Raw genomic sequence first — 17856 nt, 5'->3', positions numbered from 1 at the left:
AAGATGTTGTACCATAACTACATCATTTGCTTCTGTTGAAGATTATTCCTGTTTTTCCAACTTGTTAGTTGATCTTATATTAGACTTAGTGGTATGCTCTCAAGTTTGAGCACTATAATGATGTTACAAGTGTTAGTGTATCAATTTGTACAAATTCAACTGAGTTCAAATGTATGAAGTATTGAAATTCAAACCAGTACATTTTAAAATTTTCCCAAAACACAACATTCAGCCACGTATTGCTGTGCTATTTGTCACATTGTTAACAACAGCTAGATGCACAGGTCAGAAACCCAGAAGGCTAAGCAACTACCAATAACGAAAAAATCCCAAGATTTGCGCATACCAGAGACAGTCTAGAGTACGCTGATACAAATGTGACATGATGCCTGCACCATATTCACCGGAAATTTAACTTTTTTTTCCCACTCTTACGAGTTGTGAGATGATTAAACTCACCCGGTAAATAATGGAAAAAGTTAAGGTAAAACGTCAGATGCACCAACAGGGTTGCACGACACGAGCATTAGCAACAGTTTGCACAACCACAAACACAGAGATGCTACAACACTCGTCGGAAGGTCAGATTGATCCTCGGTGAGCTTGCCTTAGCTCGCTTCGGGACCGAGTGGTGCCAGTCCCGTTGGGTGTAGCCTCTCATCACGAGCAACGACCCATGCTTCAGGAGAAACGAATGCTGCTGCTGAGGAGCACTGACCTTGAGCCGCTTCCGCGCAGATTCTCCAGATCCAAGTGAAGCTGGATGGTAGATAGATTAACAGGGACCAATCTTAGACCCATAATCTACAAATGACAGTCGAAAACTTCCATTTGTGCGCATCGCGTACCTTGCGATTTCGAAGGCTTCTTTCGTAATAAGAATTCTCGTTCGCATCCAAAGGTGACCGATGCTATCTCTGGGGTAGGTCCATACAGCGGCTCATCATCGGCATGCCATGAAACGTAATCTGAGCCGGTCTTGTATCTGTTTAGGAGCAAGCTGTTAAAATTGCTCTCAGGGAGGGCTTCATGAACCTAATGAACATACATGAATCAGCAAATCACTAGATAGGATGAATACTGATATCTCGAGCCGCCAACATCAACACAAACTAGTTGATACTTGTAAGAAACTAATGACTGCAAAACATCTATAACATTGAAAATAATAACTATGGCAAAACCCTTACCGCTTTCAGGATATCCTTGAGCACAGGGAATTCGTCCCAAGAATGTGCATGAGGCTGATGGCCACTATATTTCAAATCTGTTAGCCCTTGGTCTGCGACATAGCATGTATCTCTAGGCTGCAGAATAGTAAAGGGAATGAGATACTTGAGCTAGAGGCTTTCACAAGAGTAACATTATCAATGTGTCTCCCATTGGAAGATAATGGAACCCATCATTTCTGGAAAGACAATGGTATTGCAGAGCTTAGGAGCTACCATCATTTGGGACATAAAGACACCAGGAACTTAGTTAGCACTAAGACAATAATATCAGCTAACATTGCATATCTGAGCCACTGGTGTATATAATTTATTTCTGCCCACAAACTATACCACCATTCTACACACGACACCATTTCCTGACATTTCTGCCGACTCTGATTCCTTTATGTCAATTTCCCAACAATCTTACTGTGGAAGCGGAAATGACTAACGTAAATTTGTCAACGCCTAAAACCAAATCCTAAGCAACATTGCTTGCAGTATCCATGATCGCCTTACTACTGCACGGTGCTTCAACCAAAACACAAAACTGAACACACTCCGTAAGAATTCAGTGTCATACTCGGAATCTACCCGAGCCAGCATCGCAAGATATGTATTTTTCTCCCTTCAAGAACAGCGATAATTAATCGATAATGCACCAATCATTAGCGAATTTCTTTACGAGAATAGCACTAGAATTTATTATCCAATCAATAGCACAGCAGGCAGCAGTGGCAACCGATTAAGGCGACTGAATCAAAAAATGCTTACGCCTAGAACCCAAGTGATTAGAACGAACGCGGCGAGAGAAACGATGGGTAAAATGGGAGAGGTTGGGTGAGGGCGGCGGCGGCGACCTGCACGGCGGAGCGGCCGAAGACGCGGATGGTGGGGCGCTTCCAGGGGATGCGCGTGTCGAGGTAGTCGAACCACCCCCACGCCGCCTCCCGCGGCACGAACCGCGGCACGTGCACCACCTCGCTGCCGCCGCCGAGGTCCGTCACCTCCCGCCGCGCCTCCGGCTTCTTCGCGGCTCCTCCCTCCCCCTCCCCCGCCCCGTCGCCACCGTCGGCGCTCTGGTTGGCGCAGAGATGCGGGTCGGAAGGGCTCTCGCCGGCGAGGCGGAGCCGCGAGGCCATTGCTGAGTCGGCGGTGATGCGCCCGCCACCGGGAAGGCACGGCGAGGGATGTGTCAGGACGGCGGATTCCAAGAAATACGTAAACAGCTCAAGAAGACGTAATTACCGTACAACATGTCCAGATTCGGAAGGCGGATTTCACAAGTACGTAAATTGAGCAAGAACACGTATAAGTAATTAACGTAACTAATTGCAAGTTTAACATTACTAACAGCGAGTAAATTACATCACGAGTCTAGATAATACGATAGGATAGGTTAAAGCAGCACACGACTAATTACACCACCAGCCTAGCTAATTAATTAATTAATTAAGCCTAATACGACGTAGGTTAATTAAGCAGCACACGATGTGCCACGTGGCATCGTCTCAAGCGAAGACGAGCAGCACGGCGGCGGCGGCGGCAACCCTCGCGGCGTGGTGTCCACCACCGCGCGACGGCGAGACGGCGGCGGCGGCGGCGCTGCTCTTCCCATGAGGCTGCGTCGGAGGCGACGACGACGACCAGCCGGAGCCGGGAGTGCGGGACGAGAACGACCCGCCACTGTCGTCCTCGTCGTCGCCGGGGGCCGGCGCGGCAGCCGGGGCGTCGCCACCGGCCTTATTGTCGCCGTCGTGCTGGGACATGACGCGGAGGGTCATCCTCTGGCCGGCGTCGCAGTGGCCCGGCGCGCCGCTGATGAAGTAGAAGTCGCCGTTCCGGTCGAGGCGGAACCTCAGGGCGCCGCCGGCGTCGAACCGCTGCTCCGGCCTGCTGGCGTTGCAGAGCTTGTAGTCGTCGCGCGACACGAGCAGCACGGAGTCGTTCTTGACGTAGTTGAAATCTGCAAACGACGACGCGCGCGAGAGCACGCCCGTCCATGGCGGCCATGCACATCATGCAAACATGCATACGTAGTAGATGCAATGCAATTACGCAGCAATGGAGATGTGGTGATCGATCGTCGATGTCAGTCTCACCGAGGAAGTCACCGACGTGGAAGCGGTTCTTGGCGGCCCAGTGGTTGTACGTCTCGTCGCTGGGGGTTGGCTGGCTCCAGCCCCTCGGCCCGCCGCCGACGATGAACACGCGGCCTGCTGGCGTCGACGCCGACGCGCCGGCGCCACCGGCGGCGACGCAGGCGACCATCGCGACGGCTGCAGCCGGGAACAGCAGCGCTACTCCGGCCATGGCAGTGAGAGAGTGAAGCAGTACAACTACAGCAAATGAGCTCTGTGTGCTTGGCTACCTAACTGGTGATCTCTCCGGGGAAGGGGGTATATATAGGAGTGGATACGTAGTGGGGGCGCAGCGAGCGGGGACGTGGCGGCGGCGGATGCCTGCGATGGCGCGGGCGGGACGACTTGGTCAGAGACGGCGAGGTGGTGAAGTGGAGGTACTACGTGGTGGTTTTGGTGCAGGGAGTGGGGTTGAACGAGGCAAAGCGCGGCCCAATAACTTTTCGAGGTGGGCTTTAAATTTCTCACGGAATTCTATTTAGGAAAAAGTTCGTTTTGCCTGCCTCAACTATAGCGTCAGTTCGATTTGCATTCCTCAGCAGCAAAACCAGGTATGTCATCTCCATCACCATCAGCTATCAAAACCGGTTCGTTTCGCCACCGTGAGCAGTATTAATGGTGCTTTTCTTACGTGTCATCTGTATGGTGTTTATAGCCAACGGTTTCCTCTCATTGGCATGTTAAATTTGTCCCTCAATGCCGTGCTGACATAGCGCTTACATGGGAACTATACCATCAAATAGAATAATAAACCATGTGGCCCACATATCAAACAGTTAATAGGAAAATAAGGACACGTACAAATAGCTCTTATTACTCTCTATGCCTGCATGCAAACTGATGTAGAAGAGAGAGACGATAGGAGAGAGATGATTGCTTGGAGATGAAGAAGTTAACACCCGATTTTGAAAGGAGATTACTCATTAAAGACTAGTAATGGTTAGTTCCAAATTTCAGCAAAACAAATCAGTCTTCTATCTTTACCTTACATTTGTTGCTTTATTATCTTGAACTATTTGTTGATTTTCCTCTCTACTGTATCTATCTTTGTCACCACAAAGCTCGTGTTTTCGCAACCTAGCTAAATGCGAATCTCCTATAGGATTTGATCACTGGGCATATTTGGGAGAGCTTCTCTCAGCTTCTACCAGAAGCTGCCTCAAACGGTCTACAGCTTTCTGAGAATCTGTAGTTACAGATTCTAAAAAATGAACTAAGAATCCAGAAGCTGGAGAAGCTGGGTTTATGAGTTTTTCCAGATTCTCAGAAGCTGGATACCAAGCATCTGCTTCTTAGAATCTAAAGCTCTCCAAACAGACCCTATGTATAGAACTAGAATATTGGTCCTTAGTTAATTAGACTGTGCGGTACTATCTCTTCATTAGGTGTGTATCTATTTTTTCGCTATGAAGGCCAAATTATCTAGAACTAGTTGGTCTATCTGACTCTATGGGTAGTCGGACTATTTAGCCTGCTAATTACTTTACAGTTTTATAATCTCAAGTAATGTCCATCCACCTCCTCTGGCCGATATCGACGCTACTCAATGTTCTTTTGGACCTTAAAATAATATCTTGAGATATCAATTTTTTTATAAACAAAATTAATACTTAGAGATACCAAATACATAAAGGAACTAAGTTACATTAAGACACATATGTATCTTCGATTACCGTCTCAAGGATGGTGTGGTAAAGCTAATGTGGCATGATTTGTTCCTTTATTGCACCACAAACGAGCATATATACCACACGCGTCCGGCCTTTTCCCAGCTTTCAGGTAAACCTATTATGTACAGAAGTATATATTCGTCTGTTGGCTCTCCTCTTAATTAATCTAGCATCCTGCTGTAACTAACTAAGAATCCAATTAACTATTTTGATCCGTACACTGATAGCATCTCAAACAGTAAAAGGAGCCGACACTATACTGGATATGATCACCTGTGATGGGCCCAAACCCTCACCTGTGACGGTTTTGGCCATGGTCAGTGATCAGTGGTCACTTGTGAGTGGAGTCACCTCTGACGGGTGGAAAGCCATCAGAAGTGATTCACACCTCTGACGGGTACATACCTTCCGGCCCGTCAAAGATGTTGATCGCCCGTACCCTTTGGCCAGTTAGGACTCGTCACAGGTAACACACTTGTGACGGGCCCAAAGGGTAGTGACCGTCATAGACAAGTCAACTTTGACGGTTCGTTAGCGAGAACACGTCAGAGGAGTTACTACCTATGATGGATTTTAGTTCTAATCCGTCAGTGATAAGTTAAATTTAGAAAAAATAAATGCTAAAAGTTGGCTAGCCTCAGGATTCGCTAGCCATGCCCTCTGAAGAATAGACATATACATAGTAGTAAAAATCACAGGTAAGTCACAAATACTCAAATATTGTCCAACTTTACATATTCTCTCCAACTTGACATATTGCCCAACTTCACATATACCAGTAATTCCCAACATATTCAATTGAAATGCCACAAATTCATACATTGTATATACAATTGAAATGCCATAATTTTGTCCAGCAAAATGCATGAAAGCCACAAATTCATACCTTTTATATGTATGACCTGTCGTATTTAAATTCGAGAAACAAATGGAATAGTCCAACGTAATTAGTATTTGATCAAAATTGAAGAAAATTTAGCAAACAACCATAATATTATACATATGAGAGTAAATTACATTGCATTCATACCATAGAAATATAAAAACAAGGACAACTTGTATTGTGCTCAAATGCACATCACAAGTTTATGGTTAATTGTACATCACATTGAATTAAACCAATTAAAATGTCTAAGTGGCGTGACAACATCCTTTCTTGTTCATTATTTCAGCAAGAATGAAGCCGCACACTTCTCCTCTAATAGCGGGGGGTTGATGGGTACAATCTTCGTGCCAGCTTTACCTTTCTGTTCAATAAGTCAGGGGTTAAAATGTTTAGAAAAATAAAATTGATACTGAAATGAGCTTATTTGCCATTAGAAACAACCTCAGGATCGAAATCTTTCACCGCTCTTAGGAGTGTCGACATGTTGTGGCACACGTGGAAACCACATTGGTCTCCGATCTGTTGTGCGCATGCGAACTTGGTGTCATGATATAACTCGTTCTTGCCATCCTTGTGCCTACCACCCTTTGCCACATATGGGCCCCAAGCCGAATTTAAGGCCTTAATGATTTCAGTGAAATCATACTCTTTGGCCTTATTGGAGTTAAGATAGGTGGCCCTATTTCATTTAGGTACGATAACTAACAGAACCTAATGTTGCCTGCACGGTGAATATCTAGCATTAGTACTAAGAACCTTAACTTCAGACTTAATATACACGAAGGGTACTGTGTTCTTACTGTTGGTTGTGTGCGCACATGATGTACTCCTTGTCTTGGTGGGCCCATAAACACCGGTTCACATATTCAACTACGTCGTCGAAGCTGTGTCGTAAATTTACCTCGTTGATCATCGATGGATCAAGGAACCCAACCAGGTTACCAAGGCGACGACTCTCAAGCCAACACAACCTTAAATCATATACGTATTAACACTAATCTACGTAGGAGACAGTTCATTAAGAAATGAGTAAGGATTGCACTTACAAGGAGTAGCATTTTAGAAGTCCGGTGTCCAACTTCCGGATCCTGAACAGGTCGAAGAGGTCATCAAAGCCTATAGTTACATATGCAGGCGACGACAGGAACGGCTGGTGGTCGTGATGTCCAACTATGGATGACTCCCTCATTTTCCGCTTGGCATTGCTCAGCTCAATGTATTGTTTATGTAGCTCTCTACAATCAATGCCCATCATGACTAATATATGGTCATCCACCAATGGCTTGCCCAATTCAAATTGGGCCGGCGCCTTCTCGACTTTCCTCGATTTGGTGTCTCCCGCTGAAGTTGCAGCCTTCCCCCTTTTGGATGCCGGCGCCGACTCCTCGACCTTCCCCTTGCCTTTAGAGCCCCCGCGGTCATGTTTGTGTGGTCCCTTGACAACTGGTGGGGAGCTATCGGCCTTTCTTGTGGTCTTGATCGGAGCCATCTTTTTAGTAATATCGCCCAAATCCATATCAGGTGCATCCGGTGAATGCGGTAACGACATTGCCGGTCCACGCGGAGCCTCGATAGAAAGCTTTGACTTGGGAGACTTGGGAGGTGTGAGCTCCGTCGGTCGACTTGGACGAGGAGTCATCTTGACAACTATGTCTTCCTTAGGCCACTGTATGAATGTCTTGTACGCATCACCCAAAGTCATGATTTCATCGTTTTGGGGCACAGGTAGTGGATAGGCTGACCAGTTATCTTTTACTGAATCGATGGACACCTTGGCATACCTAGATAGTAGGGTTGTGTCATGGATCTTTTCTGTCACGGAGGGTTTGAAAGCCATGCCCTCAGCGACTTCCTAAGCAAAATTTGGGTGGACCCTCACCAATAGGGCACATTGCGCTACGTTCTGCATGTGTAAAGTTTCAAATTAATATTTGAACGTGCAAAGGTATTGGAGTACATTTGGATAGGAAAACATCAATTACCTCTATATTATCCACTGCCGCTAGTGCTGCGACAGGTACACCAGGGGCCGGCACCTCCATGGATGCATAACTGCTCCTACCAGGGATAGGGCTTGCATCATGATGTGCCCAAGGAGTAGGATGAACAGCTTGTGGTGTGCCTCGGGGTATGTTCATGTCGGCCAGGATATGTTTAAGCCTTTCTTCCACCTTGGCGTCCATGCTTGCTTGCAGCTCTTGAATAACCTCCACCTTAAGCTCAGCCTTTAAACGAGCGTCTCTCTCTTCCTTTGAGACTTTTCGTTTCCTGTATTGCGAGCTATACTGTGGCAGGCCATGCTTCCAGGGCACGTCGACGCCGATTCCCCGTGTCCGACCAGGATGTTCTTTGGTTCCGAGCGCCTTCGTTAGAATGTCATCCTCGCGCATCTTCGGCGCGGACTCCACCTCGCTCTGTGAGGCTTGTTCGGCAACCAAATTCAACTGTACAAAAGCGAGAAAGGTTGTTACAATATTTCACCTCGTACAAACGGGAATTACTTATGCTAAGGTGCGATCTTACCAGGTCTCGATAGACGACGACATCATTTTTGTTGTCAAATGTGATGGAGCCGTCTGGGTTGACCTTACCCCTTGCCCTTGCCCAGTTGCGAGCTCGTGGTTCTGGAATGTCCGAGAACGGGGTGGGGAGATTCGTAGCTGCAGCGGCCGCATCCTCTTGGGCCCATATCTGCTCCTTGCCGATGTACCCGGCCGTGCGCAGATGATGCGAGTGCTCATTCCGCTGTTGTAGTCGGCGATGTGCCTCACTTGACTCCCTGAACTCATCGGTGTTCTTCAGTTGGCAGAACTGCTCCTAGACTGCATTCGTAATTTGAGGGTACTCGACGAATGGCAGACGATTGCTGGGCGGGATGACGTACTCGTTTAGGAGCTTGGACTTCCAATTCTTCCAAGCTTTACCCATCTTCCGGATTGCCTTTTGCTTAAGCCTGTCTTTTGCTTCATCCGGAAATGTGAACCATTTCTCCATAGCCGTCCAAGCTCGCTCCTTCTCGGCTTCCGAGACCTTCCCTATATCCTTATGTAGGATGCCGAAATTTTCACGGGCCGCCACCCCGCAGCAGTTAGACCATTTTCCTATGACGTTCTTGGCGCTGTGGGCCTACCACTAACATCTACCTCTCTTATCACCTGCACTGTCGTGGGCCATTTGTTTTGTGTCCGAGGATTCCTACTCGACCTAATTGCACTAGTCCCCCCCGACATCGAGATCCGTTGTTCATGCGGCGCACCTATAACACAAATAGGAGGTTGGTGTTGCAAAATTGTCACGTATTGCAAATTGGTCCTATAATTTACCTTGAGGTTCGATTTGTTCGCCTGCCATCATCGTCGATGGTTGACCTACCGGGACTGGCTCCACAGCTAAGTCCTCTTGTGCCTGGAGCACTGACGTTGTCGGCATGGGTTCAACTCCCGTGACCTCCTCTGTAGCTTGGTCGGGTTCTGCCTATTGCCTCGGGGGCATCGCGGACGACGGGGATGCGACGTGCGTTGTCATGGTCTATTTATGTGAAAATGCTTACAAACCTTCTATCATTTTTGGAACATGTAATTTTATATTTTTTAGAACATGATTATACTAAGGTATGGCCTCAGTTTTGCTCAGAAAGTATGCATCAAATACCATCATTTGCGCGAGAAAACATGCAACTTGCAAACACGAAAAAAAGCAAGTGTAGATAATCTATTTATGAGCACAAAACAACCAACTTTTCAAAAAAAAAACAAGTGTACATAATCTGTTCTTGACCATAAAGCAGCCAACTTTTAACCATGAAAGAAAAAAACAAGTGTAGATAATCTATTTATGAGCACAAAACAACCAGCTTTTCAAAAAAAAAACAAGTGTAGATAATCTGTTCTTGATCATAAAATAGTAAACTTTTAACCAAAAAAAGAACAAGTGTATATAATCTGTTCTTGACCATAAAGTAGCCAACTTTTAACCACGAAAAAAATAACAAGTGTAGATAATCTGTTCTTGAGCATTCATCATTGGCCAATCACCCACTGCATAAAACTAATTCTAAATTCATCCACTGCATCATAATCCGAAATTCATCAAACCAATTCTAAATTCATCCAAAATTCTTCCACTGCATCAAAATAAACCTAGTTTCATCGTAAATTAATCCAGTGCATCAAAATCATACTAAATTCATCGCAAATTCATCCACTGCATCAAATTAATCTAACCTTCCACTGCATCAAACTCATTGGAGTGAGAGGGAGGGGGAGGTGCGAAGGCGGCGCCCTACCTGGTCCGGGAGAAGGAGGAGGAGTCAGTGAGAGGGAGGGGGAGGGGGAAGCGGCGCTGACGCGGAGGTCGGGGACGCGGGGCCAAAGTATGACGCGGAGGCTGGCAGGCTGAGGAGGTGGCGCCGAGGGCGAGGTTGGGGAGTCGGCGCGGCAGTAGGAGCCGGAGGCAACGCCAAGGAGGAGGTCGGCCGGCGGGGGCTAGGGCGTAGGCCGAGGAGGCAGCGCTGACGGCGAGGTCGGGGAGGCGCACCGAAGACTAGGTCCGATGGCGGCGGCGACGGCACAGGCAGGGGGAGCGCGGGGAGGCGGCGGTGAAGTTTGAGAGAGAGTGTGGTCGGGTCTGGACCTTGTAGTGGCCGAACCCTAGATTAACTTGGGTCAACATTATCTGTGACAGACTCCAACTAAGGGCCCGTCATAGATAAGCGTACCTGTGACGGGTGGGATACATGGAGCCGTCAAAGATATCAGGACCTTTGACGGATCTGAGGTTTCAACCCGTTACAGGTATGCGTACCTGTGACGGCCTCTAGCTGGCACCCGTCAGAGGTAAGGTTGACCATAGTTGACTTAGGGTTCGGCCTCTTCAAGGTTGCACCGGGTCAAATTAATTTTATTATGTAAATTAAAATATATGTAAATTAAAATAAATTTTAGAAAAAAATTACACATTCAGATGGGAAAAGTAAAGTGTATCAAAATTATACTGGCAAGTAAAATACAAAAATAAATAAATTTCTTAGGTTAAGTTTTTTTAATAAAAGTGATATTAAAATTTTGACCTTCTACTTGGAATTATATGAAAAATAATTTTCATTGGTAAAATTTCTACTTATACATGAGTAATATTATCATAGATGATGCATGATATTAATGCAGTAGATTGATAGATGATTAATTTAATCAGTACAATAGATTAATTAGCCAAATATATATGATATTAATGAGCATTGCAAACATATTACATTCATACGCGTGCATGACATAAATTACAAAAATAATCCTTCCTCATGGTCGACGCGGGCATGTTAAACATCATCTTCCGCTTCCTCCTCTTCTAGAGGTATTTCCTGAGCTATGCCATGCACGTGCTGGTTATAGTCATCTTGATCTATGATATTGTTCAATCCAACTATTCTTCTTTTGCCTTCACGAACAACATGTAGCTTCTTATTACACGGATCAAGTATGTAGAAGATTTGAACAACTTGTTTGGCAAGAACGAAAGGTTCATCCTTGTAAGCGTTGTTAGCCAAATTAACAATGGTGAAACCTTTTGTATTAACTTTTACATTGCGAAGATCGACCCATCGACAGCGAAACAACGGGACTTTGAACTTCAAGTAGTCTAGCTCCAATATTTGCTCTACTCTGCCGTAGTACTGATCATGGTGACCACCGTCGTCGGTACTAGCCTCAATGCGCAACCCACTGTTCTGCACTGTGCATTTACTGTCTTGCTTGATCATGTGAAAGGTGTATCCGTTTATGTCATATCCTCGCCAAGTTATGGCACTCCATTCAGGACCCTGTGACAACCAATTTAATGTTTCACTGGACAAGTTCTGCTCGTTCGCAATTCTATTCTTGAACCACTCGTTGAAGGAAGACATGTGTTTTTTTCTAATCCAACTATCTGATCGACCTGGGTTTTCATGTCGGAGAAATCCCAAGTGTTCATCAACATACGGCACTACCTCGGTCATATGTGTGAGTACCGTGAAATGAGCCTTATCATACACCTTTCGATCCATCCTTACTATTTTCCGTCCAACAGTACCCACACCATCAAGCCTCCCCTCGTGATGAGATCGTGGTAATCCAATTGAAGAGGTTTCTGACATGTAGTCCACACAAAAATCGATGACCTCTTCGCTAGTGTAACTCTCAATGATGCTTCCCTCGGGGTGAGATCGGTTCCATACAAAACCCTTTAAGATCCCCATATACCTTTCGCAAGGATACATTTGTGTCATGAAAGCAGGTCCACAACACTTTGTTTGTCTAACAAGATGCATTGGAAGATGTACCATTATATCAAAGAAAGTTGGAGGAAAGTACATCTCCAAATGACATAGTGTTCTCACAATTTCTGCCTGTAGTTCATCTAGTCCCTCAGGATCAATGATCTTCTGGCTGATAGCATGGAAGAAGGAGCACAACCGCATTATCGTGTGTCGCACCTTAGAAAGCAAAATATTCCTTATTGCAACGGGCAACAATTGTGTTATAAGAACGTGACAATCATGCGATTTCATTCCTACCAGCTTAAGGTCTTGCAGTGAAACGAACCTACTAATTCTTGACGAGTAACTAGATGGAATCTTTATACCACTAAGACATGTCAACAAATTCATCTTCTCATCTTTCGATAGAGTGTAGCAGGCTGAAGGAAGGTACACCCTGCCGGACTCTGTGGTAACGGGATGTAGCTCCGGACGAACACCCATGTCTTGCAGATCTCGTCGGGCGTTTAGACCATCCTTTGTAATACCTGGGTTAAGCAGTAGCCCCATCAAACTCTCATATACATTCTTCTCAACATGCATTAGATCTATGCAGTGACGAACCTCAAGATCCTTCCAGTATGGTAGTCTCCAAAATATTGACTTTTTCTTCCACATGCTCTTATCTTTTGCCTTTACAGCTTTTCTCTTTTTTCAAACTCGTTGGTTATTCCCATCACTAAGTTGTGCACATATGTCCCTGTTGGGTGTTCTAGGGGTCTGGCTGTATCTCTGTGGCCATTAAAATTTTTTTTTCATATTCCTATAAGGGTGATACCGTGGGAGAAATCTCCTGTGACCCATGTAGACCATCTTGTGTGAATGCTTCAACCATTTGCTTCTTGTTTCGTTCATACAGTCTAAATATGCCCATTTCCCTTTGACTGTTTGGCCAGAAAGATTGCCAAGTGCTGGATAATCGTTGATGGTATTAAAAACCATTGCATAGAGGTTGAAATACTCCTGTGCATATGCGTCCCATGTACGTGTGCCCTCATTCCAAAGTGTCACGAAGTCATCGATTATTGGTTCAATGAACACATCAATATCGTTGCCCGGTTGTCTCGGTTCTTGAATGAGCATGGCAAGCATAATATACTTTTTTTTGAAGCAAACCCAAGGAGGAAGGTTGTAGTTTACAAGAAGAACTGGCCATGTACTATGACGGCTGCTCAAATCACCAAATGGATTAATTCCATCTGTACACATGGCAAAATGCATGTTTCTTGGATCCTCTGAGAATTCCTAGTAAATCCTATCGATTCTCTGCCATTGTACTGAATCTGCTGGGTGTCTAAGCTTGCCATCGACTTTCCGTTCTTCGGCATGCCAACGCACGAGCTTTGCTTGTTCCTTATTCGCAAATGTTCTCTTCATGCGCTCCGTAATTGGGAGATACCATACAACCTTTGCCGGTCCTCCCCTCTTTGACTTACTTTCTTCACCTACACTTTTTGCTCGTTTGTATGTACAAGCCCCACATACAGGACAAGCATCCAGGTCAACATATTGCTTGTAATACAAAATATAGTCGTTTGGACAAGCATGAATTCTTCTAACTTCTAGGCCCAATGGACATAACACTTGCTTAGCTTCGTATGTCGTCTGGGGTAATTTGTTCCCCTCTGGCAACATGTCTTTTAACAGCTCAAGAAGTTCTGTAAGACTTGTCGGACCATCCATTACTTGCCTTAAGCTTCATGAGTTCCAACACACAGGACAACTTGGTGTGCTTCGACTTACATCCATCATACAAGGGCGTCTGACAATCTTCCACCAACTTACTAAACTTCTCAAAGTCTCTGTCGTTGTCATTTGCGTCTTCAATGTCATGCAACATTTGAGATAGACATTCAATATCGAAATTAATGGTATCTCCGCCTAACGGAGACGGTGCAAACATGTTTTCTGGAGCTGCGGTGACGTTCACTGTATTTTGATCCGACACTTCTTCATCAGCATCAACATCAGGTGCCTCTTGCTCTCCATGCTTGCTCCAACATGTATAATTCTACATGAATCCTCTCCTTATCAAATGAGAATGCACTTCTGAACTATCAGGGATCATCTTTTTATTCCTACACTCATTACATGGACACGATATATACAGTCTCATCCTGCTTTTCCTGTCATTGTCCGCAAATTTAACAAATTCAGTGACCCCATCCCTATACTCCATGGATGAACGATGAACATGGTACATCCACTTCCGATCCATCTGCAATAAATAACATAAAGAAATATTATATGATGTTTGATTGAAAAAATATTATAAAATATTTCCATTATTTTTGGAATAAGACAAATGAATGGTCAAACATTGAAAGAAAAAAAGGTCAAACATCTTATTTTTACCTTTAATTTTTGCAAAAATTCGCCCCCTTTGTCCTCCCAACCCAACTGTGAACAGTGCACTGGTCGGGACAGAAAACAGTTGACAGTTAGGGGTATTTATAGCACGAACACACGTCTTAGACGGATTTAAAGAAATACCCCCAAAGGTGGTGGGAGGTTAACTGTGACGGTTTGTAACTGGAAAAGCCGTCACAGGTGACGGCATACCAGAAACAGCGTATTCTACGCGGCCCGTCACAGTTGATGGGATATCACCTGTGACGGCTTTTCACGTTGGCCCGTTAGTGGTATCGAACACCAGTGACGGGCCGCTGCTAGGCCGAGGGAGGATGCCACACTTGCGACAGATGTGGTTACAACCCGTCAGAGGTGAGGGATGGCACTGACCGGGCCGTTGGCCCATCAGTGGTATCCCGTCACAGGTGTGATGTTCTGGCGTAGCGAGAATATATACATAGATATGGACCCCCTCCCAAAAATCCCTTGCTTGTCCATGCTGCAGGTATACACGGCTGTACTGCATTTATGCACTCATTTCGTCGTCTTCACTAAAGTATAAAATGGGAGTATATAATCGAAGTGATTTGCTTCAGTTCAACAAAAAGTAACTCGAGGTACCGATACCTCATGATATCAAATCATTTCTGATACATCCTACTCAGTTAGATTCAAATGGTGAAAAATAATTTGGTACCTCGGCCGCGTTCGTTACCCTCAGCTAAGATAACTTACCTCCTCGTTTTCCACGCGCACACTTACCAAACTACTAGACGGTGTATCTTTTGCAAAAATTTTCTATATAAAAGTTGTTTTAAAAAATCATATTAATCTATTTTATATTTTTTAAATAATTAATAATTAATTAATCGTGTACGAATCTATTGCTATGTTTTCCGTGTCGGGGTAAGTTAACTTACCCCACACAAACGAACGCAGCCCTCGAGGTATTTTTTATTGGACTGAAGCAAATCTCGTAATCGAGGATGCTTTGCTTGCGATCCCCACAATGCACATTCTTGAAGACGCCATATATACACGTACGCCGCTTAATTGCAAGCACGTAGAGCACAGTGTAGCAGCAGCAGGGCGGCCGCCGCCAGGAGGAGCTAGGGATGTCACCGGAGCGGCAGGAGTCGCGGAGGGTGCACGTCGACGGCGAGGACACCGACGCCGCCGAGGAGCGCAACAAGTGGTTCAGGGAGATGCGCGGGTGGCTGATGGTGGTGGCGACGGTGGCGGCGTCGGTGACCTACCAGGCCGGGCTGAACCCTCCCGGCGGGTTCTGGCAGGAGGACGACGCGGCCGCCGGGCACAGGGCCGGCAACCCGGTGCTGCGCGACGCCGTCAACCGGAGGTACCAGGCGTTCTACTACTTCAACTCGACGGCGTTCGTGACGTCGCTGGTGATCATGGTGCTGCTGATGAGCGAGCGGTTCTACCGGACGGAGACCAAGGTGGTGGCGCTCATGGTCACCACCTTCGTCGACCTCGCCAGCCTCGTCGGCGCCTACGTCGCCGGCTCCACCCGCTTCATGTCCTCCTGCGCCTACGTCATCATCATCGCCGGCGTCGCCTTCCTCTGCGTCATCGCCATGGGAGAGTGCGTATTCATTAATTATCAGCTAATTTTGACTTTTTTTTGTCTGTAATATTTGACCATTTGTCTTATTTAAAAATTATAAAAATATCATTCATTTTGCTTGTGGCTTACTTTATTATCAAAAGAATTTTAAGTACTACTTATTATTTTTCATATTTATACAAAATTTTTAAATAAGACGAATGATCAAATGTTACTAAAAAAAATGTTAAATATCATTATGAAACGGGGTAGTACCTATCAATATAGTACTCCACTATATATTAATTAATCTGATGATTAAGTCATACGCGCGTGTGTGTGTATATATATATATATATATATATATATTAGCTATGGTAAGTCGTGACTCATGGGCTGCTCCGTGAGTTGGGGTGTAAAAACATATCAAATACTTTTAAATTTCGATTTATAAGGCTCAATAGATTATTTATATCAAAATCTTGTAGCACGCAATAATTTTCTATTTTTTAAAGATTTTTAAGTATTTATTTGAGATTTTTTAAAATGATACGTAACACATTGATTATTTTATTAATATTGTATAATCAATTTTATAAATCTCCAAAAATAGAAAAATTTGGCGTTCTATAAAATTTTGATATGAAAAATCTATTGAGCCATATAAATCAAAATTTAGAGGTAATTTAGTATATTTTTAGACCCTGACTCACGGAGCAGCCCGTGAGTCGCGACTCATTTTAGAATATATATATATATATATATATATATATATATATATATATATATATATATATATATATATATGATATTTTTATCGTTCTTAAAAAGTATTTTGAAAAGTATCTTGAGATACCAAAAATTTTAATGTAAAATTCTGGTACCTTAGAGTAGGTTGTACCTCGATATACTAAGTTTTACACCGAAAAATGTGGTATTTGAGATACTTTTTGGTATATAGACACATACATACGCGTATGTGATTCTGATTTAGCTAGCTGGCTGGATGGTTAATTTCAGGGTGATGGATAAAGTATGCAGTTTCTTCAAGAGGAGGTTGCCCTGCATGCACGGCTGGTTCCCTGTGCGGTGACGATCGATCGGTAGAACACCGAATTAATTTTCTTGGAACTCAAAATTTACATATATTTTGCACGGTAAATTCTATGTATTTGCCGAATTGTAAACTTTATGCTGTAACATTTCAAATCTTAAATTGTAACTTTTCTAGCCCTCACTGTGTATAGAAGGGACAAGGACAAAATTGATTGTACTAGTGTAAAAAATTACTAACATTACTACTCCCTCCATGTGCTAATGTATCACGCTAGTTAGTTCAAAAATGAACTAACTAACGTCATACAAAAAAGTTTGGAGAGAGTACTAAATAACGATTTGTGTAGGTGCTAGGTTTTTCTTTCCACAGGAGACCCAGAAATTTAACTTCCGATAAAGAGTCTGAGCTTGTCTCATGGTTAGGTTGCCAGCGAAAACCTATTTCTATCCTTAAGAAAACAACATGCGTAAATAGTCATATTTTTCAAGTGTTTTTCTAAGAATCTGAGATAGTTTCTTAAAAATACAGCCTATAAAAATAGAGTGATTTTCACATACAATTCTCATACGGAAATGCATGTAAAAATCGAATTTCAAAAGTGCATGGTTGTCTTAAAGAACCACCTTTGAAAATGGGAGTAGTACTGTTCCAGGAAAAGAAAAAATCGCAACTCTTTCGTGTGA

The 17856-nt window shown here is 44.3% G+C and overlaps 4 protein-coding genes across 4 annotated transcripts; 1 reads left to right on the top strand and 3 right to left on the bottom strand.

The window, feature by feature from the left end:
* Positions 1-195: 195 nt before the first annotated feature.
* Positions 196-2398, bottom strand: LOC102711710 (DNA oxidative demethylase ALKBH2). Its single transcript, XM_015838063.2, has 4 exons — positions 2072-2398; positions 1191-1307; positions 849-1035; positions 196-759 (listed from the first exon to the last, which is right to left on the bottom strand). The coding sequence occupies exons 1-4, from the start codon at positions 2351-2353 to the stop codon at positions 563-565; spliced, it is 783 nt and encodes a 260-aa protein (XP_015693549.2). The 5' UTR covers positions 2354-2398; the 3' UTR covers positions 196-562.
* Positions 2399-2466: 68 nt separating this feature from the next.
* On the bottom strand, positions 2467-3573 carry LOC102711442 (early nodulin-like protein 1). The gene is made up of 2 exons (XM_006656828.3): positions 3314-3573; positions 2467-3177 (listed from the first exon to the last, which is right to left on the bottom strand). Exons 1-2 carry the CDS (start codon positions 3522-3524, stop codon positions 2723-2725), a joined length of 666 nt encoding a protein of 221 aa, XP_006656891.2. The 5' UTR covers positions 3525-3573; the 3' UTR covers positions 2467-2722.
* A 7649-nt stretch (positions 3574-11222) lies between these two features.
* Positions 11223-12818, bottom strand: LOC121054686. The gene has a single exon (XM_040524919.1). The coding sequence runs from the start codon at positions 12816-12818 to the stop codon at positions 11223-11225; it is 1596 nt and encodes a 531-aa protein (XP_040380853.1).
* Positions 12819-15667: 2849 nt separating this feature from the next.
* LOC121054685 lies at positions 15668-17209 on the top strand. The gene is made up of 2 exons (XM_040524918.1): positions 15668-16155; positions 17137-17209. The coding sequence occupies exons 1-2, from the start codon at positions 15668-15670 to the stop codon at positions 17207-17209; spliced, it is 561 nt and encodes a 186-aa protein (XP_040380852.1).
* The last annotated feature ends 647 nt before the right edge of the window (positions 17210-17856 follow it).

The sequence above is a fragment of the Oryza brachyantha genome, chromosome 6 (assembly GCF_000231095.2).
Source record: "Oryza brachyantha chromosome 6, ObraRS2, whole genome shotgun sequence".
Lineage (NCBI taxonomy): Eukaryota > Viridiplantae > Streptophyta > Magnoliopsida > Poales > Poaceae > Oryza > Oryza brachyantha.
This window is presented reverse-complemented; position numbering and strand designations above follow the sequence as displayed.

Coding starts and splice junctions, on each gene's coding strand:
- LOC102711710 (XM_015838063.2), bottom strand. CDS start 2,353: ATGGCCTCGCGGCTCCGCCTCGCCGGCGAGAGCCCTTCCGACCCGCAT. Junction 1,036..1,190: donor TCAAGGATATCCTGAAAGCG/GTAAGGGTTTTG, acceptor TATGTTCATTAG/GTTCATGAAGCCCTCCCTGA. Junction 760..848: donor GAAGCCTTCGAAATCGCAAG/GTACGCGATGCG, acceptor TCTACCATCCAG/CTTCACTTGGATCTGGAGAA.
- LOC102711442 (XM_006656828.3), bottom strand. CDS start 3,524: ATGGCCGGAGTAGCGCTGCTGTTCCCGGCTGCAGCCGTCGCGATGGTC. Junction 3,178..3,313: donor CCACGTCGGTGACTTCCTCG/GTGAGACTGACA, acceptor CGTCGTTTGCAG/ATTTCAACTACGTCAAGAAC.
- LOC121054686 (XM_040524919.1), bottom strand. CDS start 12,818: ATGTGGAAGAAAAAGTCAATATTTTGGAGACTACCATACTGGAAGGAT.
- LOC121054685 (XM_040524918.1), top strand. CDS start 15,668: ATGTCACCGGAGCGGCAGGAGTCGCGGAGGGTGCACGTCGACGGCGAG. Junction 16,156..17,136: donor TGCGTCATCGCCATGGGAGA/GTGCGTATTCAT, acceptor GGTTAATTTCAG/GGTGATGGATAAAGTATGCA.